Source organism: Diabrotica virgifera, chromosome 2 (genome assembly GCF_917563875.1).
Source record: "Diabrotica virgifera virgifera chromosome 2, PGI_DIABVI_V3a".
Classification (NCBI taxonomy): domain Eukaryota; kingdom Metazoa; phylum Arthropoda; class Insecta; order Coleoptera; family Chrysomelidae; genus Diabrotica; species Diabrotica virgifera.
In genome coordinates, this window is record NC_065444.1 from 282,398,936 (window position 1) to 282,426,154 (window position 27,219).

The 27,219-nt window shown below is 33.3% G+C and overlaps 1 protein-coding gene across 1 annotated transcript; it reads right to left on the reverse strand.

Moving 5' to 3' along the window:
• Positions 1-1,534: 1,534 nt before the first annotated feature.
• On the reverse strand, positions 1,535-27,168 carry LOC126879918 (cytosolic endo-beta-N-acetylglucosaminidase). The gene is made up of 9 exons (XM_050643265.1): positions 26,951-27,168; positions 26,499-26,676; positions 24,654-24,838; positions 18,979-19,136; positions 14,395-14,695; positions 13,499-13,664; positions 9,927-10,130; positions 4,896-5,374; positions 1,535-1,885 (listed from the first exon to the last, which is right to left on the reverse strand). The coding sequence occupies exons 2-9, from the start codon at positions 26,601-26,603 to the stop codon at positions 1,756-1,758; spliced, it is 1,728 nt and encodes a 575-aa protein (XP_050499222.1). The 5' UTR covers positions 26,604-26,676; positions 26,951-27,168; the 3' UTR covers positions 1,535-1,755.
• Between the last annotated feature and the right edge of the window lie 51 nt (positions 27,169-27,219).

Below are 27,219 nucleotides of genomic sequence, written 5' to 3' on the forward strand. Positions count from 1 at the left end.
TCATGCACAGAGATGAGAGAGACCTGCACATAAGAAGACTTAATTATAGCAAATGACAGGGCCATCTATGTGGCCAACCATTGGAAATACAGAATTTAAAGTTGTTGGTGTTCCGGACACGGAAAGTAAGTAATATTAAATTTATTAATTAATCTTTGCAGTTTTCTGTTCATAGATAGCACCGATTCTCTCATGTTATAGTCAACAAGCTCTTCCCATATCTGCTCAATTGCATCCCATAATACAATTGTATTATTCCGTGACTAGTCTCCTATTGTGATCATCAGTAAAAAAGGTTTCCTTGCAGCTGCACAATTTATCAGTCCACTTGCTTTAATTCTTCTACGCGCAGTGCAAATACTGCCCGAAAACGCTGCCTCTTCGCTCGCTTTTTTGAGCTGTGGCAAAAGGAAATTCTTTCAAATAATCTACTAACATCTCATCTTGTTGATTTGTGGAGATCTTCTGCCCTCTTGAACCGCCCAATCGGGCTATAAAGTGAAAATTGTCCCATCTTTGTTTGATTTTCCATATGCACATATGGCTCACGTTCAAATTTGCAGCAACTTGGCTTAGTAACCAACCTTCTTCGAGTTTGGCAATTATTTCTTTTGCTGTTTGCCCATCATTCAAATGCATTCTATTCATTTTGAAGATGTTTGATATCGTTTTATTTTATTTTTCAACAGTCACGAAATGTTTGACAGGCATTGACTTTTCGAAATTTTTTGACTTTTTGATTTTTTGACTTTCGACATTTATGAAATCCGTACGACACTGCAATTTTACAGTATTACAATATAAAAATTAAGGTGTAAACTATTCAGTGATCGTAACTGTACCTACATGACAAGAAAAAAAAAGACACGCATGATCTAATCGAAGTGGTAATAAATCAACAAAAAATAAAGCAAACCAGCATAAACCTACCTGGGAACCGTAATAAAAATAACAGAGGAAGAGACTACAGAGAGTACAGTGAAATTATTCCGGGCTCTAAACAGAGGATTCCTCAACAAAAATGAATTATAAAGGAAAACGAGAATACTAAACAGAAGAAACCAGAATAGGATACAAACAGCAGAGATGAACACCTCACAAGAACAATATGGATAGACAGACTTAAAACTAAACCGTTACCACACACAATAAAGGAGAAAAAATTAGCATGGTCCGGTCATACATATAACAAAAATGGAGAGTACCAAGCATGTGAAAAGAGTATGAAAGAAAAAAAATAAATAAAGAAAATTAAAAAAGTAAAAGAATGGACTACTAACGGTGAATAGGAACGATTGTGTGTGTGTACGTATGTGGTTTTATTTTGTCAGATTTTGTTCTTTTCTGTAGTCGTTCTGTAGCTGTAAAAATATTATAATACGGGTAATGCGTGTGTGTGTGTGTTTATGTTTTATTGGCACTGGTTTAAGCAACCAACTGGCCAGTCAATATACGGGTAATGCAAAACATGGAAAAATACTGAAAGATATTAAATGCATATTAAAGTTACCAATTTTTGGAATGAAAAATAAAACAAAACAATATTTTAATTTTATTTGAAAGAAATTATGGTTCACAGAGGTAACATTAGTTCAAAATAATATGTTATTATCACGTATTTTATTTATTTTCTTCATTTATAATTAGGATATTTTTTAATTTGTTTTAATTAATTAAAAATGTTATTAATAAAATATATAAATCTTTTACGGTGTTTTTATTAAATTGAAAAATTAACTTTTTCTACTCTTTCATTTATAAGTTCTTTAAAAAATTTCCGTCGGCATCCTCAATTCCAAAGGCTCCTAGAAGAACCGAAGTTCCAGAGTTTATGGTTGCTCCTACTTCCAGTATATTACATTGGGTTGTATTAAATATATAAACACTAAAATAAAAAAAAACATAATTTTATATCATAAAACCACATAATATAAATACAACTAAAAGGTAATAAGAAATGAAACATTAATGCTCATTTAGACAAAATTACATTTTTCTTAATTGCCTCCCCCCTATATGAGGCCTCTAGAACACATGTGTACGTGCCAAGTTTTGAGAAATCTTTGTACAAGTTTAAAAACCTAAGTACATACTAGTTAGCATGATTTCAATGACATATCATTTTTGATCATGTTGTTGTTTAGTGCATGTAGAAAGTTCGAAGCCACCATGCTTTCTATGTGTTTGGGAGTCCATTTTTATATTTGACCCAATTTCATAAAAATTGTCACTTACACCCCTTGTCTAGGGGCGCATCTAGGGGCCTCATATATACTTTTTTAATTCATCCACACATTAAACATAAATATAACAAAAAACAAAAATTGTGTATAAAATGTAATTATATATTTGTTTCCCCTAGTTTCTAGAAATAACGATCCCAATTGTTGCGACCCTCGAAAGTGTGGGTTCCTCGGCACCCGCTGTGGCCATGCCACATGAATAATGCACTGATTGTTCTAGGATTCAGACTTAGGTCACATAATGCCCCAACTAACTAACTGCTTAGGTCTACAACGACTTATCGATAGGGCCAACTCTGTGAGCAATTTGGTAAGAAAATAAACATTAAGAAAGCCAAAATGATGTCAATCCGAAAAAAAAAATCCAAAATATACCTCAACCTTACACAATAAACGGACAAAGGTCAACAAGTTCAAATAACTGGGATGTTGGATTGACAGTCTAAATCCTGATCTAGAAATACGATCGATAATAGAACAGGACAGAAAATCGTTTGAAAAAATAAAAATCTTCAAGATTTTATGGACATCGCATACCTCAAATGAAGAAGTGCTGCATATAACTTTTCAACCAGTGGCGGCTTGTGGTAATATGAAAAGGGTGTTCAATTAAGGAATGTAATTATAGAAATGGTGGATAAGAGCCGCGAGCAATTGTGGCAAAGGCAAAAAATTTTTGAGGGCCTCGCCCGTTTTTGTCTAAATTTGATATTATTTGTTACTGTTGTTCCCATATAAATAAAACATAAAAGAAATATGACATACACTTTTTATTATCGTATGCAATACATTAATAACAAAGCGAATTAGAAACAAAATTTAAACTTTATTTATACAAAAAATCCATTCTTCGATTTTTGTGTTTTGCAAAAACATCGATAATACGAGCATTAGTATGAAGATAACACCAACAGAAAATATTGTACCAAACTGTGAACCGAAACGCTCTACTGGTCTTTGGGTGCACTGCACAAATCCTCACTGTTTTAGATAGGCGAAATGCTTTTTCACCGATTTTAAGATTTCTCTTTCTAACTACAGGCGTAGGTTAGCACCGGCTGGTTCAATTTGAATTCTGCGCCAGAGCATAAGTACCTGCACTTCCCAGGTGCATCCAGCGGCGTAGAGCAAATAAATATGATTCATAAATAAAGTTATATTTTAATGATTCTATGAAATTTCAAAAATATATTTTAATGATACTATAGTATTAATAAGATTTAAAAAAACCTTATTTTAACGAAATTTTATTGGGTGTTCACTGCACAAGTGAACCCATGGGGAAACAGCCCCTGTTTTCAACACAGTGAAAGTGAAAAGAAAAATGTCATACCTAGGACATGTACAATAAGTATATACCACTACGCTTAACTAATAGTGAAAGTAAGGATTGAGGGAAAGCAGTGGCGGCTCGTCAGAGGAGGCAAGGGAGGCACAGCCTCCCCATAAATTTTTTACACACTCTACACTGTTTTGTTTATCATGAATCGCGAAAACAACAAGCAGTATTATACAACGTGTAAATTCCATATTATCACTAATTATCCAGATGTACGGAGCATTAGCATTAGAACTCATGATCGCGTCTCAGTTTTATTACATATTATTGTAGGCAGGACCCTGGGTTATCCCGAGATTCATGAACGGAGCCGAGAAGCCCAGCAGACTCCGTTGCTAATGCTCTGTGCAGCGCGGCAGGCGTTTAAGGAGACCCGGTCTCCTAACAGTGGCATCTACGGTGCCATCACACGCTGCCCGGAGATATACCAAGGAAGGCAGAGTAGCTTCTCGGCTCCGTTGCGTGGTTGCGTACGTCTCGGGACAACGAATTTTAGGGTCCTGACTAAAAATAATGAAAAATCTGAAAGTGAGAATTTTGTTATGAAATTTGGTATGTGGGGTTATAATAATATTTGGAACAACTTGCTCAAATAACTTTTTCCGATATCTCTAACTCAAAGCAAAATATCGGTTTTTATCGTGTTTTTGAATTCGCAGTAGGCCGCGTTTAGAATTAAAAAAATTCAGTTGAGTATCTTAAAAAATTTGAAGCTTCATTATGTATGGACGGCAAAACTTCAAATCTGTATTTATTTTGATATGCATAGGTATCTATTTACAAATAGAATTGTTAACAAATAAACGACAGAAACTTTGGTATTAAACTTTTACAATTAGACTAACTATTTTTAAAATGATATGATATCATGAAAATTATGAATTAGGATGATATTATGAAATGTAAATAAAAAATGGTCAAAGAATGGAGCCTTAAATTACATTTTTTGGCGCATTTTTTTGCTAGTGCACATTTGTCTAGATATTTTACAGTTAGGTATATCCTCCCCTATTGTAAAAATCACGAGCCGCCACTGAGGGAAAGAGTGGACTAGGAAGGAAAATACTAACGTGGTTAAGCAACATTCGATTATACACAGGGCTAAATTTTAAACAGCTAATAAGAACAGCTGAAGACAGAGACTAGTTTGCAATTGTACTAGCCAATCTATATTGACGAGAGTGCACTTTAAGAAAAAGAATTATCTAAAATAATGTTTTCAGAATATCAATAAATTCCATATAATTTACTTATTATACCTATTTCTCAAATACTTTACAAATATTATGAAATACATTGTAAAAAAATCTTACCTCAGAACCCAACGTTCTTCAACGATCTTTTTGTAATACCTGTCCCTTAGACTTTTATAAGAATCCATTGCTTCAGATGGGTTAACTTCCAAAAGTGTATAACTTTCTTCTAGATTTTCCTTTTTATCACCCAAAAGGACAATTCTTTGTATAGTTCCGCTACGGCCACTAACCAATAATGTCACATCGATACTACTCACAATATTCGATTCGTCCAAACTTTTCGTAAGATAGAACACCACAGTATTTTCCGATATTTGGATATCTGTGGCAAATAAATAATGAATGTACGAAATTTCTTTTTTCAAATTTGACTTCGTGATCAAACAAGTATTCTTTGATCCCAAAAGGGATCCTTGTATGCAACTACATGCGGTGATCATCTGACTGCCGTTACAAAAATCTGGTATAATCAGTTGATTTGATGGATAGAGACACTTGGACAGTTGAAGTTCTTGGCTGAAAAGATTGTAACAGTCCTAAAAATGTATATAATGTGATTAAAGAAGAGGATTTAAACCGAATTGAGGCTACAGCGAAGCTAGTGTAAGTCCATCATATTTCTTCGTACCTATAGACAAGCCAGCGAAAAATTGATGAATAAATTATACTATTATGGCCCCAACATACTGTGCTGCTATGGTCCTTCTCAGACGCACTTTTCAGTACGTCACAAGTGACCGAAAAAAGATAAGTCCGTGATAATACACATTTATTCTAACATGGCATTTAAGTTAAATGTGACAGTTGTCAGAATCGTAATCAGCCAAATATGAAAAGGGTATTGCAGTATAACCGTTTTATTTGCAATTTGATATAAAAACAAATCAATAGGGAACTTGTATAAAATTTTAAATTCGAAAAAAATGGTATAAATCACAACAGAACCTAATTTAGAACCTGTATCAAAGATAAAAAAGTTTTGTTTGTCTTTCGTTTGGCCCCTAAAGACGACTAAAAATTCAACTGTTACCAGCCACCCCAAAACGCGTCGTGACGTCACGGGGTTGTATGTTTACATTCTACACCAATAGGGAACTTGCATAAAATTTTAAATTCGAAAAAAATGGTATAAATCACAACAGAACATAATTTAGAACCTGTATCAAAAATAAAAAAGTTTTGTTTGTCTTTCGTTTGGCCCCTAAAGACGACTAAAAATTCAACTTATACCAGCCACCCCAAAACGCGTCGTGACGTCACAGGGTTGTATGTTTACCTTCTACACCAATTGTATATATAATTTTAAATTAGACATTATAAACGTCAGTAGAAAATACAGTTATGTGACGTTACAAATGTTTTGATCGTTTGAACTATTCATAGAAAATTTGTACTTTTACAAAATGGTTTTATTTTCAATAGTAAACCTTCTTTACTTCCCTTCAAAAACTGTGTCAAACTGCAATCTCAACAAACTGGTATATTTTATTACAATGACATACGATAAATGTCATTAGAATATAAATATTTTTCCTTTATTCCCCGACGACGATCTGGCTAAATACCCAAGTAGGTGGAGGCCAATAAACTAAAGAAGAAGAAGAATATACGTAAATATAACCGTAAACTGAACCACATAGTCAAACTATGTGACGTCACGGGTCGTTTGAACTATTTTAAGATAAAGAAGACTTTAAATTTGTACTTCTAAGTTATTATGAGTTTTTTAAGCGTGAAATTTTGGAAATCTCATTTTTATACAAAACTGAACATTATTATGTAATAAAAAAAATGTGCAAGTTCCCTATTGTATATATAATTTTAAATTAGACATTATAAACGTCAGTAAAAAATACAGTTATGTGACGTTAAAAGTGTTTTTGATCGTTTGAACTATTCATAGAAAATTTGTACTTTTACAAAATGGTTTTATTTTCAATAGCAAACCTTCTTTCCTTTCCTTCAAAAACTGTATCAAACTCTAATCTCAACAAACTGGTATATATTATTACAATGACATACGATAAATGTCATTAGAATATAAATATTTTTCCTTTATTCCCCGACGACGAGCTGGCCAAATACCCAAGTAGGTGGAGGCCAATAAACTAAAGAAGAAGAATATACGTAAATATAACCATTAACGGAACCACATAGTTAAACTCTGTGACGTCACGGGTCGTTTGAACTATTTTAAGATAAAGAAGACTTTAAATTTGCACTTTTAAGTTATTATGAGTTTTTGAAGCGTGAAATTTTGGAAATACCATTTTTATACAAAATTGAACATTATTATGTAATAAAAAAATGTGTTCCCTATTGTGTTTATTGCATTTATAAAATGGTAATTTCTTTGATTTGTATAGTCTTATAAATTGTACCTACAATGAGACGACTTAACGCCTTTGAAATGTGGACCTACAGAAGAATTATGAGGGTTTCCTGGGTAGATAGAGTTACGATCAACGAAGTACTGAGAAGAATAGGTAAACAGAAGGAAGTTGAACTTACAATTAAAGAAAGAAAACTACAGTATCTCGGACATGTGATGCGGGGCAAGAAGTATGGCATCCTGCGACTCATAATGCAAGGAAAGATAGATGGCAGAAGAAGCATCGGAAGTAGACGAAGTTCATGGCTGAAGAACCTGAGAGAATGGTTTGGATGTAGCTCAAAACAACTATTTAGAGCTACTGCCTCAAAATTAAAATAGCTATGATGATTGCTATACTCCGTAGCGGAGATGGCATCTGAAGAAGAAGATAAATTGTACAGATTTATAGTCGTACATATAATTCGTAAATCATTTTTTGTTCGATTATAGCGCCATCTATCAACAACTAGAATAAATGTTATAAATGACTGTGATCACGGACGAACCTTTTGTTCTGTCGTTTCCAACTTAATGCGTTGGAAAGAAATCGAAAAACTGTGACGCACTGAAAGATGCCTCTGAAAAAGAGTATACTCCTTGACGTATGAAACATCCAAACAATACAATCCAAACAACTTTTATGGTACGGGCATGTAATGCGAATGCACGACAAACGATGCCAAAACAGGTCTCAAACTGTATTCATGGAGTAGTAGGAGAAGAAGACCAGCATAAGAATGGAAAGAAGGAATCAGAGGACTGATGAGAGATAGAGCCATAAGATAGAGATCTAAATGCGGGTTGCGGCAGAGGCTGTAGGATACCCGTTGATATACAGTAAGCGCCAAGCTAGTAGACACGCAGGTACCTAATTGCTAGGCTTGTCTTGATCCGGCCCGGTCTTACCTGTGACTTTCATGTCTGTCATGTCATGTTACTCTCATGAAACTATTCAACATAATTGTTTTTCCATACAAAAAATACATTCATTAATAGAATTGTTACTCTTCTGTAAAATAACTTTATCCAAACACCAACAATATTAAAATACTTTAAAACTTTTACAATTTTAACACAATGACAACTATAAACTTCAAATATACGATCTGAGCTTCGCTGGTATCGCTAACTAGCGGATTACTAATGCAACTTTCGCCGGAAATTTTTAAATTTATTATTTAATTTTTATCGCGTACTATTTACAACGCAAAGGAGTAATTAAATCGTAATCGATTTTTTTAAGATTTTGCTAATCCTTTTGATGTTCTATTGATGAAATATTAGTTTCTTACTTCGGATACTTTCACAATTATTGTGTAGATGGCGCTTAGATTAATAGATTAATTTATAATTAAATATTACGAAATATTAAAAAAACTTAAATTCAGTATTTAAAACGTAAGTATATTTAAGGTAAAAATATGTACCACAGCTTTGACCAACTAATATTTTTTTTTAAAATGAATAACCATTTTCAATTTCGTTGCAAAACGAAAATACAGCCGAACCATATTCTAGTCCAATCAGAGAGTGCAGCAAGCACCTCTACCGGTTTCGAAACTTATTAGTCTCTCATCAGGAGGCACATATGCTGCTCTCCCTGATCAAACCAAAATAAACCTCAGCGTGCAGTCCCGGATTGCAACGAACGAAATGGCATAGATGCCCTAGCGGCAACTGCTACAACGAGATTAAGTTTTCACTCTAATGGCATATAAAACAACATAATGCTATTCTACACCCCACCAGAATGAAAACAATGGGAACCTTCTCTGGTTTCACCTCCGAGGCTTCTACAATATGCAAGCCATACGGATGCTGAGACTAAGGAAGATGAGGGAATTCTACAATTTACAATTCACGTCCCATCTGCTCAGCGCGGTGTTTCGTTTTGCAACGAAATTGAAAATGGTTATTCATTTTTTATTTACATTTACTCTCATTGGAGTACGAAGGGAACCATTCTCGTTGGAACTTTACCGCGCTGAGCAGATGGGACGTGAATTGTAAATTGTAGAATTCCCTCATCTTCCTTAGTCTCAGCATCCGTATGGCTTGCATATTGTAGAAGCCTCGGAGGTGTAACCAGAGAAGGTTCCCATTGTTTTCATTCTGGTGGGGTGTAGAATAGCGTTATGTTGTTTTATATGCCATTAGAGTGAAAACTTAATCTTCTTAATATTTTTTTGTATTAATGTTTTTAATTTCAATGTTTTAAATTAATCACTTTGACATTTATGTCAAATTTCCAGAAAAAATTCACCTAGTTATCACCACTGGCGCTCACGAAACTTTTAAACATCCCCTCTAAGTACGAGCTAACAGCGCATAACTATTCTATAAACTGTCAACTTTCTATGTCTATATTCGGTTTCTATAGATTTTCTGAGACTCACTAGACATAAAATAAAAGTATACAGGGCAACAGGTGAAGGGTCCAGGACTATATTAGCTCAATATACCCGTGTGTCTAGTAGCGTAGCGGTTACTGTATGGATATATCATTATATATTCCCAGAGAAAAATAGGTATGGAAGATAAAAGAAATAGGAAGATAAAAATATCTGTAATAACAGTGAAATTACATGGTGACAAGAGAATTTGGAATTATAATGAGATAATTAGAGAAGATATAAGAGGGAAAAAAAAAGATGAAGTGCATACATAGACGAGTAAATATTAAATAATAATAGATATTTTGGTAAACTACTTACTTTATCAAGTCCAATATAAAAATTCGTAGTAAAATAAGTAGTAATCGGATGTGTATACATAAAACAGCTAAGACTTTGCCAAAATGCTAAATCCCGGTTATAGAACGCTTCAAAAAATATATCGTCTTTTTCTAAAGTTTCATGAGTCCATCCTGGTGCGAAGAGAGCTACAGATAAATTGTTTTTTATTGCAACTTCTACAGCCTACAACAAAAAAGCTCATAATGATTGTGAACATATTGAAATACACTGATCAAAAGGAGTCACTTATAAAGATGTTGCTAAAAATTATTTTAAAACAAATCTAGTAGCGTGTATGGGCTTCTCTAACACGTCGAACTTCTGCACAACGTCCTGGCATGCTTTCAATCACATTTCGAATAGTTCCTTGATCTAGTAGTTGCCATTCTTCCACGAGAACTTCCTCGACATGTTGTAGGCCTCTTAGTGGTTGACGATCCTTCAAGCGCTTCCCGAGTATGTATATCCCAAATGTGTTTGATGGGATTTAAATATGAACTCTTCGCTGGCCAGTCCATAACCTGAATATGGTGGGTAGTCAAATAATTTTGCACGATTCTGACCACGTGCGGTCTTGCATTATCTTGCTGAAGGACTTCGTTTATGTACCGCTCTGCCGTCATCGCCCCTTGACGAATAACTGCTAAGTCAGAACGGATATTAAAGTTATCCCACCCCAAATCATAATGGAACCTCCGTAGTCTAGGCGCCAAATAGAGGTCACCGTGTCATTTTCAATTCTGATGGACAAACTCAACGGTTTCTTATGGATTTTTGGCTGCTGATTACGAATTTCGAGGGGGGATTTCGATACGAGTGGTCAAAAAATTGTTATAAACAATTTAATTGTTTATAAATTGTTTATAAGGCTCTGGCTCATAAACTAAAAAAGATACAAAAAAATGTTTCAAATAAAATTTGTTCCTTAATAAAAAACGAATAAAAAACCGTTTACTAAACTTAAATCCGACAATTATAACTCAAGATATTGTAAAATTACTGCACAATGCAAATTGCAAAATTAGTATTTTTCTCGGAGTTTGAAGTTATAATCTTCTTAAAAATATTGTACATTCATTTGTTTATAAGGGTTTCAAGCAAATTTGAGGTATAAACATTTATACTTTAATTAACAATAATGATAGAAAAACTCAAAAGTTCGTTCGTTTATTTTTGGCTAAGATGTCGATATTTTAATGGCGCGCTATGAGGCGCAAGATTGGCTCACAGCGTAAACGTTCACGCGCTAAGATCTCGATGCAAATTACAATTTCTATGTATATATACGTTATCTTCATTTTTCATTTTTGAAGATCCTAATAAAATTTTATCATATACTTCTTATAATTAAATCATCATACTGTATCTCGTAACACCTTTCATTCTATTTAATTTGTCTTCTATTTTTTGTACTAAATGAGAAAAAAAAACACATCTAATATTTCAGAAATATAACTAAAAAGTGAGTTGATATTATTTATTACAAACATTTTCTTTCATACATCTGCATCGAGATATACAGGGAATCTCAGCTTTTTTACATCTGCATAAATTCTTCGAGCAATTTTTACAGACACATGGTGGTACTAAATCTGATTTTGAAGGCATTAAAATTAAAACTTTTTGGGGCTTCAGAGTTTCATTATCTATAAGATATCCATATACAAAAGTGGATCAAGTTCTTTTGCAGAATCTTCGAGGCACGTTAATTGTGTGTACACCACATAAAATGCTCGTTTTATATGTAAGTGGATTGAGTTTGATGTTGGTGGCATATCTTTAACAAGACCTCCTTCAACAAGAGAAAACAAGAGAAAAATCTTTACGAATATTTGCTGTTTCAATTATACGTGCACAACCGTTCTCAGTAGAAGACACTTTGATGTTGATATTTTTTTAACATATAATACATAATTTATTATTAACTAAATTATTCATTATTGCAACGAATCAATATCACATTACACTATTAAGAGACAATGACTTTGTTGTAACAAATAGACAGAATTGACAGTAGTATATTATATTATCGTAGACATTGATAGACATATTAAGAATAGTCAAGGCTTCCTGAGCAAAATAGTGTAACACGAGAGCAGTCGATCAGTATATTTACCATGATATTTATTACTTGACTGTGAGTTGATCTTGAGCCTCAGAGCGTGCTATTATATTATCAATATCTTGGCCAAAAATAAACCTACGAACACTTTCCTAAACTCAAAATACACCTTCTTAGTTTTTCTATTATTAGTTTTAATTAAAGTGTAAATGTTTATTGCTCAAATTTACTAAAAACCCTTATACAAAAATTAATGTACAAATTATTTAAGAAAATTATAACTTCAAACGAGTATAACTTTAGAACAAATGAAGATAAAGTAATTTGACAACTTTGTTTGGAAGTCTATTAATTAAGCTTTAAAATGAGACTATAAAAAGCTCATTTTACTGCGTAGAAGCCGAGTTACGATCGATAAAGCGTCGAAAAATACTTAATTGACTGTAAGCCGATCTTCCGCCTCATAGCGCGCCATTAAAATATCGACATCTTGGCCAAAAATAAACTCATGAACATTTTCGTAACCTCAAATTGTTTCCTTTGAGTTTTTCTATCATTATTTTTCATTAAAGTATAAATGTTTATAGCTCAAATTTGCTTGAAACCCTTATAAACAAATGAATGTACAATATTTTTAAGAAAATTGTAATTTGGAAGCCTGTTAATTAAGCTTTAAAACGACACCTTCCAAGGCTCATTTGCATGCGTAGAAGCGGAGTTACGATCGATAAAGCTTCGAAAAATACTTATTTTGCAATTTGAAATTTGCATTGTGCACTAATTTTACAATATTTTGAGTTCTAATTGTTAGATTTAAGTTTAGTAAACGGTTATTTCTTCATTTTTTATTAAGGAACAAATTTTATTTAAAACATTTTTTTTATCTCTTTTAGTTTATGAGCCTTATAAACCTTATATCTCTTTAGTTTAGCCTTATAAACAATTTATAAACAATTAAATTGTTTATAACAATTTTTTGACCATTCGGATCGAAATCCCCCCTCGAAATTCGTAATCAGCAGCCAAAAATCCATAAAAAACCGTTGAGTTTGTCCATCAGAATTGAATATGACATGGTGACCCCTCTGGCGCCTAGACTACCGCTAAAATCCTGGGTTTCTTGAATTGTGGAATCCAAAAAGGGCTCGCCTGGTCTTCTCCAGACTCTAACACGTCTATCAACATGATTTAAAAGAAATCTAGACTCGTTAGTAAACATCACGTTACTCCATTGTGCACTGGTCCAAGGACCAAGTTTTGCTTTTTTACTGAATACAAGAAAAACGAAGATAAGAAACTTGTTTTCTTTTCTTACATTTACAAAAACTGTATGGGTGGGACGTAAATTTTTAAGTTCCTACCTAACGAAATAAACAACTTACATTAAATTAAGTTAGTGGCTCCTTTTTCGAATGGATCAATGTATTACTTAAAAGTCACAATATACACATGATAAGATTGGAATTTCGAGTTCAGGATATTTAAGTACCTTAGACGTGTTAAATTTTCCTCCTCCGTACATATTTCTCCCAAAAACGTCTACCCCTACAAATACATCAAAATTTCGATACTTAGCAGCTGCTACGGTATTCATAATGGTTTTTTCGTTCCAAGTGTAGTTTAGAAAAATTCCGTCACAAGAATCAAAAAAATACCTGAAATAAACATTTTACTGGATCATTTTGTAACGTAAATTGAACCTGGATGGCAAAAAAAGATGCTCAGGAGTGGGGTATTATGGTGGGTACGTAAAAATTAACCAAGGGGAAGGAATAAGAAGGGGAAGGACCTATAAGGGACTGTCATAAATATGTGTGATGTTACTGCCTTCTGGTCCCAATTAATTAAAACTCTTATTTCTATTCAAATACATATATTTTCGGTTTAACATATCGATAACTAAATTATAATAACTTGTTTATAATCACGACCTATCATAAACGTGGTTACTGCTAACTACTACAATAATCATAATAATCTCTTTCTCGCCCGAGTTAATGTTTATGTACACATTTAAATAATAACAAACATGACAATCCAATGTTACTCGCGGTTATTGAATCCAAGAACAGATACTACATGGATTAATGACTTTGAATGAGTTTTAAACACTTATTATACAGAATGTCCTATTTTATAATACAGGACTTATAAGCGACTTATGTATAAGGGAAGGAATGTCTTGGAATATAAGTTGACGAACAATTCAAGGTCTAAATCCATTCACTCAGGTGAATCCAGGACCACCACTCAGGTTCAGATATATTCAGCAAATTTCCTCTAATAAATTTTGGTACGATATATGTACAGCATCTCAGCCTAAATTAAACACAAGAACATAATATGTCCCATCAGGAAAATATATTTAAAAATATGTAAACTTACTGGTTTTCTTTATTGAGTTCGTTTTGCCAATGTAAGTCTCCTTGAATGGTAACACTGTCGTACCATATAACTACATTTCCAGGATTGTCTTCATGTATTAATCGAGTAAAATAGGGAACAAATTCTTTTAAAGCCTCCATATTTTCAACTTTATTTTCAATATTTAACAGCCATCCGTCAAAACCGAATAGTTTCGTTATTTTTTGTAAAGATTGAGCAAACGTTTTCATCGTTTCCAAATCTCGAAATATGTGTTTATCACAAATGTCTTTCCCAGAATCAAATTCGGTTATTAAAGTTCCTAAAAACAAAATCCCTACTGTATTGGTAATATTTGACATATTAGACTGTTCAAAAATTTTGTAGTTCGACAAGCAAATCACAATTTTATGGTTTGAAATAAACTTTATTATTCGATATACTCTCACTGAACATCAATACACTTGTTCCAACGAGATTCCAATTTCAAAATTGCATTCCTGAAATGAGAATCAGGAAGGGCTGCAAAATACGCTTCCACGGCTGTTATGACCTCATCATTTGATGAAAAACGTTTTCCACGCATGAATTTTTTTAGGTATTGAAACAGAAGGAAGTCGCTAGGGGCCAAATCGGATAAATACGGTGGGTGCTCCAACAATTCAAACTTTAATTCATGGATTTGTCATTGTTAAAATGCTCATATGCCATGGCATGGTTGATTGACCTGATGGGAAAGAATTTTTTCTTCTGCAAATCGAGTCTTTTTTGAAGTAAAAACTTCTTTAGGGACGTTGTACGATTTTTGGATAGGGGAAAAAACATTGAATTCGCGACCGTCATCGCGACCGTCATCACTTATGCTATATACATATATTATTTGTATGTATATATAAATTGTATAGAAGTATTTAAATTTAAAATAAATGTAAAACCTATTTTTCGATAGGGAAAAAGGATTTATTTCGCGACCGTCATCGCGAAAGTCATCTCTTCGGCGAAATAAATTTTGTACGTACGTATATGTATTGAAGTGAAAACTTCTTTAGGGACGCTGTGCACTTTTTGGATGGGAAAAAGTATTAAATTGGCGACCGTCATTGCGACCGTCATCGCCTCGAAGAAATAAATTTTTGAAGTGAAAACTTCTTGATGGTCGTTGTGCACTTTTTGGATGGGGAAAAAGTATTAAATTAGCGACCGTCATCGTTTCGACGAAATAAATTTTTGAAGTGAAAATTTCTTTAGGGACGTTGTGCACTTTTTAGATAGAGAAAAAGTATTGAATTAGCGAACGTCATCGCTTCGGAAAAATAAATTTGTAAAGTGAAAACTTCTTTTGGGGACGTTGTGCACTTTTTAGATGGGAAAGAAGTATTGAATTAGCGACCGTCGTCGCTTCGGCGAAATAAATTTTTGAAGTGAAAACTTCTTTAGGGACGTTGTGCACTTTTTGGATGGGGAAAATTATTAAATTTGGATGGGGAGAAAGTAATAAATAAGCGACCGTCATCGCTTCGACGAAATAAACATTTGAAGTGAAAACTTCTTTAAGGACGTTATGCTCTTTTGGATGGAAAAAAGTATTAAATTATCGACCGTCATCGCTTCGATGAAATAAATTTGTAAAGTCAAAAATTTCTTTAGATACGTTGTGCACTTTTTGGATGGGGATAAATTACTAAATTAGGGACCGTCATCGCTTCGACGAAATAAATATTTGAAGTGAAACTTCTTTAGGGACGTTGTGCACTTTTTCGATGGAAAAAAGTATTAAATTAGCGACCGTCATCGCTTCGATGAAATCAATTTTTGAAGTGAAAAGTTCTTGAGGGACGTTGTGCACTTTTTGGATAAGGAAAAATTATTAAATTAGCGACCGTCATCGCTTCGACGAAATAAATTTTTCAAGTGAAAACTTTTTTAGGGACGTTGTGCACTTTTTATATGGAGGAAAAGTATTGAATTAGGGCCGTAATCGCTTCGACGAAATAAATATTTGAAGTGAAACTTATTTAGGGACGTTGTGCACTTCTTCGATGTAAAAAAGTAATAAATTAGCAACTGTCATCGCTTCGAAGAAATAAATATTTGAAGTGAAAACTTCTTGAGGGACGTTGTGCACTTTTTGGATGGGGAAAATTATTAAATTAGCGACCGTTATCGCTTCGACGAAATACATTTTTGAATTGAAAATTTCTTTAGGGACGTTGTGCACTTCTTGGATGGGGAAAAAGTATTGAATTTGCGACCGTCATCACTTCGCTGAAATAAATTTTGTACATATACAGAGTGGGCCAAATAAAAGGAGCCACCCCGATATTTGGCAATATTTATTAGATTTTAAGAAAATAAAAAAACAGGTCAATTTTTGATCTAAGGGGGACACATTTTTACGATACAAACATCTGTCATTTGTCAACTCCCTCCCTTCCACTTCCCCCACCCCTTATTTTTAAATAGGGAATAGGGGTCGTGTGCTAGCTCATTTGAAAGGTTATTCAATTCTCTATTCAGTCATATCAACATCGACTTAAAAATGTATACAGGGTGTCCAAGAAAAATTATTTTGAATTAAATTAATTGACACAAAAAGAAGAATGTATGTAATTTATTTAACTCAGAACACATTCCACTGCTCACAGAAAGCAGAAAAAAATGTTTTTTGATAAATAGACACTGCTTTTTGCTTAATTTTAATGTTCAAGCTTCCACCTATCTGCCACTTGGTAGGTTGAATATTGAATTTAAGCAACAAACAGTGTTTATTTATCAAATAAACATTGTTTTCTGTTTTTTATCAGCAGTAGAATGTATTCTGAGTTAAATAAATTACATACATTCTTCTTTTTGTGTCAATTAATTTAATTTAAAATAATTTTTCTTGGACACCCTGTATAAATTTTTATGTCAATGTTGATATTACTGAATAGAGAATTGAATAACCTTTCAAATGAGCTAGCACACGCCCCCTATTCCCTATTTAAAAATAAGGGGTGGGGGAAGTGGAAGGGAGGGAGTTGACAAATGACAGATGTTTGTACCGTAAAAATGTGTCCCCCTTAGATCAAAAATTGACCTGTTTTTTTATTTTCTTAAAATCCAATAAATACTGACAAATATCGGGGTGGCTCCTTTTATTTGGCCCACTCTGTATAAATTATGTGTATGTATACATAAATAGAATAGGGCATACGCATCGCGTATATCGTATATGATATAGGTACAGAACTTCTTTTAGGATGGGGTAAAAGCATTGAGCTCGTAATTTATATACTATAAGAAGTTTTTACTTCTGTCGGCACTCCCTTCAATTTTTTTTTTGTATTTTTCCTTCAGCTGGTCTAAAAGGTTACAATAATATCCAGAATTTATTGTTTTACCAGTTTGCAAGTAATCTACAAACAAAATTCTTCTCGCATCCCAAAAAACGGATGATTTTTGACCGATTTCTGGACACGAAATAGTTTCGGAGCTGAAGAACCAGGTTCACATCACTCTTGAGCCCATTGGTTTGATTTAGGATCATGGTGATAGACCAAAGTCTCATCCACAGTGATGAATCGACGCACAAAATCTACTTTATATTTATTTAATTATTTACGGGCAAGCCCAATTCAGAAAATATTATTACAAAAAAAATATTACAAAGACAAAAGCAAAAACATAAACAGTGTCAACACAAAGAACAAATATTACAATATCTATTGGATAACAAAGCTAATAAGTTAAAGAAAAAAAGAAAAACATTACTATATAAAAGCAAACAAAGTTTAAGTTTAAAAGTTGCTGATAGAAATTATATCATTAACGTTGTATGTTCAACAAATGGTTTTTAAATCTATCCAAGGAATTACAGAATATATTCAAGTCATTTAGAGAATTCGTAAGTCTAAGTGTTCGTGGTAAAAAATTGTTGTATAGTTATATCTATGGAAGCTTATGTGAAGTTTTTTATCCTTTCAAAAACGACCAAAATGTTGCATCCTTGACGAGGTGGCTTGTCTTCAAGGCTTTTATGAACACATTTAAATCCAGAAACCCTTTTTTTACTCTACTAATTAATGGCCAAGAGTTCTTACACACTTTCAACATTCGTTCATAAATTTCCGTTGCTTTTAAACCTTTCAAAAATAAAAATTTAATTACTGCATGATACTTGTTTGTTTCCTTTGTATAAAAAGACTGTGACAAGTCGATACTAAATGGCTTGCAAACAAAGAATGAATTGACAGATTTGAATGAAACTTCACACACGTTCATATGAAGAGTGTAGCAATGTAACAAAATAAAATTACGCTAGTAGCAACGGCCTCTGTTATCGAACCGCAAAACTTATTGAACAGCCTGGTAATTAAACATCATTCAATTCTATAAAACGCTTAAATCTATTGATTTTTAAATCTTTCAGAGGTAATACACTATTTTTAGAATTGTTTTTTTGGCACAGGCATTTGCCATTCAGCCAGTCACAACTTTTTATGTTCTTCCTAAAGCAAAGACAAGAAAGTAATTATCACAATACCTATTTGATTATCAGTCAGGAATAAACATGGTAGCAGGATTAAAGTACATTTAACCATAGATCTAAATAAAAAAAATTACCTAGAATCTTCACACCATTTTTGTGAGCGGCATTGATCCAACAAAGTGGTGGAATTGTTATAAAATGATGACTAAAATATATAAAAATATCAATCTGGGCCCAATTGTAAAACGTGTATCCATTTCCTACAATTGCCTCTTCTGGATTATGAAGATACCTAAAATTAATCACATTAGTTTTTTAATATACAATACAGGTGTTTAATAGGTGTTCTTGAAGATATTCTTCTTTAGCGGCGAATCGATTGAGGGTAAAATTTGATTGATCCCCGCGCATGCGCACACCGACAGTATGGTATTAGTGGTTATACGGGCTCTGATTGGGTGTTGAAATTTTGAAATGATCTGTCAATAATTCTGTGCTCTGTGCGTAAAGAGACTTTAGTCCTGAAACACCGTTTTGAAATAAACGCGTTTAAAGTTTGCAACGTCCCGTGGCGCACTTAATAACTCATTAGTGTACGGTGTGTTAAGTCCCAAAATTGTGGGACTTAACACACTGAGTCTTCCTGTTTCTTAAATGATCATGCGTCTAAGTTCAGGACTTAACACGCTTTACACATATTGTTTTTCATTAATATCTCAGTTTAGAAATGGAATTGGACTTGACAAATTATACACACATGTAGATATCAAATTGTAACATACAGATAGTGCATTTTCTAATTTCGACCATTTTTGGACTTAACTCGCTTTACGCACAGAGCACAGAATTGTTCAATATGGAGGTTATCGGTAAACAAAAATATTGTATAATATTAGTTTTTATTGATGTGTGGACAGAAATAAAATCAAATTTATAATTATAGTGACTTTTTAAATAGTTTTGAAAAGCCGCAGGTATGTAATTCTAAATGTTTCAGTTGGAAATACCTAATAGTTTCAATACCTATCTATTTGGAAAATGTAAACAAAATAATGTAGTTACCTATTAGTAGAGAATGCTTTAATTTACATAATCTGATTACGAACAAACTTTCTACAAATCTTCATCTCATATATCGTTTTCTTACTCTATATTTTGTTGTATTTTATTTCGACAAAAATCAAACTAATAATTTTATTAAATTCATATAAATTTATGGTGTAAACGTTTAGTTTGTGTATATTCCCACATGACGTACACGCGAATGTGGTGTAGTTTGAAATGCCGTCAACTTTCGTACGGCGCGGTAGACGTGAAGTAGGTTCGAGCCCCAAGCAAGTTATTATTTTTTTATATAGATTTTATGATTGTAAGTATATTATTATATAATTTTTGAAGATATTCTTCTTTTTTGAAAGTGGTAGATAAGAAAGTTAGTTTGATTTTTAAATAAAATAGGTACAAATAACCTTTTAAGTATATTTACTTCGTTTAAATTACCTATTATATAATAGAAGAATATCTTCTTACGTGCGTACAAAGTACACACACATTCTTTTTTTTTTAATATACAGGGTGTTTAATAGGAATGTGCATGATTCTCACAATTATCATTACTGGAGCAAAATATATCAACCTTTAACAAGAGTATGTAACAGAGACAACTAAATTTTAGCTCTTTACTTTTATGATGGTAACTTATAGAAATTGCGGTTAAATAATTTTATATTTTATTTTCCAATAACTACCTACTTTTTTAGTTGAAAGACATCTGAATATATTAAAAGAAACTAAAAACCAATTATTTAGATTGTTTACCGCCGCAAGAATTTAGAAAACTATTTGTTAACTTATTGTACTTATTGTTAACTGTAACTTATTTTTTAGATTAGACATTGGAAGATAGGTGGATAGGTCCTTTCCAGTAGCCCACTCGGTCACAAGGCATAACACCTCTAGATTTATTTTATATGGGACTAAGAATTGCACTGTACTTATGTAATTATGACTTTAAATTCGTAAATGCCATGACTGTTGTAAAATGCGTAGAAATATGTTGTATTTTTTTAAAAACATCTAAATTATATGTAATTTCAGTTTACAGGAAACCATCTGCTTCTTTGGATATTTTTCTGGAAATAGTGGAGCAAGCATTGATTATTGACTTCAATGTGAATTTTCTTTCTGCGACTCGAGAATGTGTTGAAGTATGTAGCTTGTTTTCCTCTTTTGGACTATCCCAGTTGGTTTTTGAACCCACAATGGGGAATAATTGTCTGGACAATATATTTTTGAGTTTGGGTCATCATGACTGTAATGTGAAGGTTGTTGAGACTGCACTCTCTGATCATTGTGGCCAGCCTCTTGATTTCCTTGTGCCTACTAGTGGTAATGATCCAGCACTTATTAGATCTGTTTTTAGAGCAATTACACAAAAGGGTAAATGTTCTTTTTTCTCATATATCGAAGGTTTAAAATGGGAGTTTCTACAAGATTCTGACTTGCCTGCTGAAGCTAAATTCTGTGCATTTCATAATGAATTAAGTAAGGCTTTCTTACACTCTTTTCCTGAAAAATCCTATAAAAAACATAGAGATCATAGTCGACTAATAAACTGGTTCAACGATGATCTGAAGTCCATGAGGGAAACTCTGCACTTGCTAAAGGAGCAGTATGATGAGTTTCCTACATTGGCTCAGAAAACTCTATTAGAAAATCACAAAAAATATTACAAATTACCAATAAAATCTGCTAAACAAAGGGCCAATGATAACCTTATTTCAACTGCATCCAATCCAGTTAAGTGTATGTGGGATATCATTAATGAACACAGAAACAAGTCTAAAAGCAAGTTAGAAACAAAAATTACACCTAATGAATTTAATGACTTCTTCACTAATGTCGCCTGTAACTTGCAAACAAAGATTCAACCCTCCTTTTTCAATCCCTTGGATTTTGATGTCATCATGTTTGGGAAAGAATTTTTCTTCTAAGATGTTTCTCTCATTGAAATCAGAGACATTTTAACAAATATGGTGAACAAGAAAAGTAGAGATTACTTCGGATTCTCAGTTAACATAATAAAAGGAGTGAAACATCTCATTGCTGGTCCATTAACAACACTTATAAATCACTGCTTTAAGGAAAGCATCTTTCCTGATCTGCTCAAAAAAGCAGTGGTGGTACTGATCTATAAGAAGGGTGACAATGATGACCCATCCAATTATAGGCCAATATCACTCCTTCCTATAATATCAAAGGTATTTGAGAAATGTATGGCAGCAATGATTATTAAGTACTTTGAATCCAAAAATTTGTTCACAAATAGTCAGTTTGGTTTTAGAAGGGGTCTAAATACGACAAAAGCCATCATGGACTTAGTGATGAAGATTCAAGAGGCTTTTGAGCAGAGTTGCTATCTGTCGGCTACATTTTGTGACCTGAGCAAAGCTTTTGATTGTGTTTCACATGAACTGCTTCTCAGGAAATTGGAGAGATATGGGTTTGGAGATAGTAGCATTTGCAATGATCTCCAGCTATCTCTCCGATAGAAAGCAGAGTGTGCAGGTGGGTAGAGTGAGGTCGGCAGAGAGAGCTATAAATATCAGATTACCTCAAGGGTCAATATTGGGACCACTTTTATTTCTAATTTATATTAATGATCTTCCACAGACAGACCTTACCAGTTCATTTACTCTTTTTGCTGATGATACTACTATTACCTGCAAAGATGGGGATTGTAATGCAGCAATAGAGGCATCAAAACAATCACAAGATAAGGCAGAACAATGGTTTGCAGCAAATATGTTGCTTCTGAACATCGATAAAACCCAGTCTTTGATTTTTTCAACAAGACAGCTTCTATCCGGAGATGCAGACAAACAAATAAAATTTTTTGGGGTTTACTTGGATGCAGGACTATGTTGGAAGGCTCATACACGGTCCCTTGTTGCTAAGTTAGGAACTGCAACTTTTCTGATTGAAAGACTTTCTGAGTGTGTATCTCAGTTCACTTTACAACAGGCCTATTTTGCACTGTGTCATTCACACATCAGCTATGCAATTTTGGCATGGGGTCACAGTGCTGGAGCCAAAGATGTCTTTCGTATTCAGAGAAGAATAGTAAGGATAATTGCTGGCCTGTCCTATCAGAAAGAATGCCGGCAAGCATTTGTTGCACTGCACATACTAACTCTGCCTTTGCTATTTATTCTAGAGAGTCTTGTTCATGTGAAACAAAATATAGATTGTCATCAAAGACATGAGGATGTACACCGATATGAAACCAGAAATAAGTATGCCTTAATACTGCCCTACACCAGGCTCCAAAGAAGTAGAGACGGACCAAACTCTTATGGTGTAACATTCTACAACAAGTTGCCTACTGAAATTACTGAATTGCCAATTTTGTTTTCACCCATTTTGAAAAAATGTGAAATCTTTGTATTATCCACGTCCGTCTGTCCGTCTGTCCGTAACCACAACTCCTCCGGCAATATAGCAGCTAGAATGACAAATGAGGTGTCAAATGAAAGCTGATAATCCAAGGATGGTACTAAAGGTGAGATATTTGACCTTGGCGGTCTGTCCGTCGGTCTGTACGACCGCGAATATAACTCCTCCATCATTATACCAGGTAGAATGACAAATGAGGTGTCAAATGAAAGCTTATAATCCAAGGATGGTACTAAAGGTGAGATATTTGACCTAGGCGGTCTGTGCGTCGGTCCGTACGACCGCGAATATAACTTCTCCGTCATTATACCAGGTAGAATGACAAATGAGGTGTCAAATGAAAGCTGATAATCCTAGGATTGTACTAAAGGTGAGATATTTGACCTAGGCGGTCTGTGCGTCGGTCCCTCCGACCGCGAATATAACTCCTCCGTCATTATACCAGGTAGAATGACAAATGAGGTGTCAAATGAAAGCTGATAATCCAAGGATGGTACTAAAGGTGAGATATTTAACTTAGGCAGTCTGTACGTCGGTCCCTCCGACCGCGAATATAACTCCTCCATCGTTATACCAGCTTGAATGATAAATGAGGTGTCAAATGAAAGCTTATAATCCAAGGATGGTACTAAAGGTGAGATATTTGACCTAGGCTGTCTTTCCGTCGGTCCGTACGACCGCGAATATAACTTCTCCGTCATTATACCAGGTAGAATGACAAATGAGGTGCCGTCGAGTATACCGTCGGTCCGTAGGACCGCCAATGTAACTCCTCTGCCATTATACCGGGTAGAATCACAAATAAGGTGACAAATGTCAAAGTTTAGTAAGAATGACTCAACATTAGTAAATTCGTATATCAATCCACGCAAAGTTACATGTAAAATTCAAATATCGTCTTCCAGTTCTACTTTCGATTACTTTGGGTGAAAACCTAGGACTTACGAAGTCCAATTACTTGTTACAATTTAGAAAACAACTAAAGAATTTTCTCATAAGTCAAGCATTTTACAGCAGTGATGAATTTTTGAATTTTAACTTTAATGTTTGGAACTGGGTTGTGAATTGTTGAATTGTACTTTGTTTATTCTTAGGAACCCAGAACGTGTTTGTCTTAATTGATGTATGTATTATTTCATATTATGCCTTGTGTTTTTATATTTATATTTTATATCTGAGAACCAAAGTTGTACACTATTTTTTGACGTATGTAAGTACTTTTGTATATTAACATGAATAAATGACTTGACTTGACTTCTAATCTTGTTATCCATTTATCACATTTATTGCTTGTAATAATTTCGAAGAGCCACAAGAAGATAAAATTAGGTATTATGATGGTATTTTATATTACCTGTCAGCTTGATATCCCCCTTTGTAATCATGGCATACTAACAGTTTTGGCACTAGTCTTGCATCAATCCTAGGTCTCACAGAAAAGTAATCTAGTTCTGAATGGCAATCTTCTTTGTAATTTTTGGCTACAGTACATGATCTAGGTTGTAGAGGTTGCACCCTCGAAATCCAAGCAGGTGGTTCCTAAATACAAAAAATGAACATAAGGATACTAAAAATATCACAAACTTGCACAGCAAAGGAATATGGCTGCATAGCCAATATAGCCAATAGAGCCAAGTATTTCTCGACTGAAAAATCTATGTATGTGGTTCAACACATTTATGTTTATGTACATGGCTCAACACAACAACCACAAATCTTTTCCGAGCAGCAGTGCAAAGTACACATTGCCATGATGATTATCAACATCCAGAACGGATAGGCACTATAAGAAACAGAACTCCAAAGTTGATAAAAGATTACCATTCGGCTTAAACGTTGTAGCTCGCAACATAAAAACTGGACATATTTTACTTTCTTGGTTTTTATGGTTAACCCGCAAGCAGTCGCACCGTTAGAAAAAATCTAATATTTTATCCTTTTTCGTGATAACTTGATGAAATATTTTGCAATTTTGAAAAAATTTCGTAAGTGCCTCGAGGAAGGGTGTAGTAATGCGTAGGTATTTTTTTTTGAATTTATGGCTTTGGGGAGAGCCAATTAGCTTTATAATTGTTAGAAATAATATTTCTAACATAGCAAGTAAATAAAAATACTATAAAATAAAAATTTGTTGTAAATTCATATTTAAATTCGTAGTGCAGGATAAAATCTAACACGCGACTGTTCACGTTACAGAAGTGAGCGTGACTGCTACCGGGTTAACAACTAACAAATCGACAAATTAAAAAATGGAACCGAATTATTTCAAACTCGAGCATTTATTTATTTCTACTAATTCATTTCATCACAACATAAAAAATTTTCTTGGAAGGATCATTCCAAAAAATATACAGCCAAAAATTAGAACAAAGTTTACTTACAAGGCATTGTATGGATAAGTGACAAAAGAGGCAACTTTTTTTGAGCTAACAGACTGAGTTTAAAAAACCAACACTGCCATTGGATTTTATTAAGAAGAAAGTTCTTGAATCGGGAAAAATACCTACACCAGATCCTGTTATGCAACTTCAAGAAATATTTGTCAGAGAAAGTCATCTTCTAGAGAAAGCCAAGATGGTATTATCAAGATAATTATTGTGGAAAAGGAGAAGGCAATAAAATAATTCGCAGAAAATGAGTTTTACAGTAGGTAAGACACTGATGTGAAGTTCCCACTCCTTCGTTGCTCGAACTTCAAATGCGCTTGCTATGCAATGTGATCTGCTGAATAAGATAAGGATAAGAGGCTGCTTATTCATTCATCTGATATTCGTCCCACTGCCATAATTCTAATAAATAGATTTGGGATATAGAGAAGGGATTCAATAATCCCTTTTTCATTCCTCTTGAATTAAAGTAACATTTGCTCCATGTACAGTAACAAATATTATTATTTTTTTGTTATCATTTTAATAAAATGTGCTGCAAGATACTTGAAAATTTTAATAATGATCACAATAAAAAATAAACACACCATCTTTGATAGATTCTTTGTTGGATCAGTTCAAACCTGAGGGACTGCTGAAGTTCAGATTCAATGAGTCAATGTAGTCGACTTCACTAAGTAACAAGACATTTACTGAACACATACACACACACTACACATTACTAATTACGTGGCTAAAGATTCCAAATCAAGGCCAGAAATAAAAAAAATGTTTGATATTTCAAATTAAATTAAAGCTCACTTAATGCTCACCTGTAAGACTTCTTCCAGTTCAGTTGTATTGGCAATTGGATGGCACTGATTAAAAATGCTGGGCATCATTTTTGGTGAATACTTAATAATTTTATTTTGATTCATTTTGGAAAATATATTAAAGGTAAGTATAGATTTGTTTTCCAGACTTGTTGATCAAAGAAAAATAGTTTATGTCCTAGAAAATATAGAAAATTCAACCAAGACCACAAACACCGCAAGACATAAAAACAAAAATATTGAATAATAATATGAGAAAAACCCAATAAGATAATAGGATTAAACAATATCCTGTGTTTATCTATTGAATTAAATTTAAATTAACAGTTTATGAGTTGATTATATAGAAAAAATCATTTAATTTTACAATAGAAACAAGAATAGTAAAAGATTTCTATTAGAAATATATTTTTTTTAATTTCAATTTAGTACTTATTCAATAAAACCATTACGTTTTTTGTTGATTATAAAATAGAGTCAGTTTGTAAATACAGCTGCATCTTTCGTAGAGGAAAGAATGGTATACGAAAGAGACTAAACTGAAAGTTTAAAATTTAAAAGTACAAGATTTTAGATTGATAAACTTTAACATCCCAAAGAATTGTCCATTTTTAATCTAAATTCAAAAATTTATTTTTCATTCTAAATGTCAATGTCAACTATTGTCAACGTCAACTCAACGTCAAAATATCTTCTTTTAATTAAGATTTCATCTGTGAAA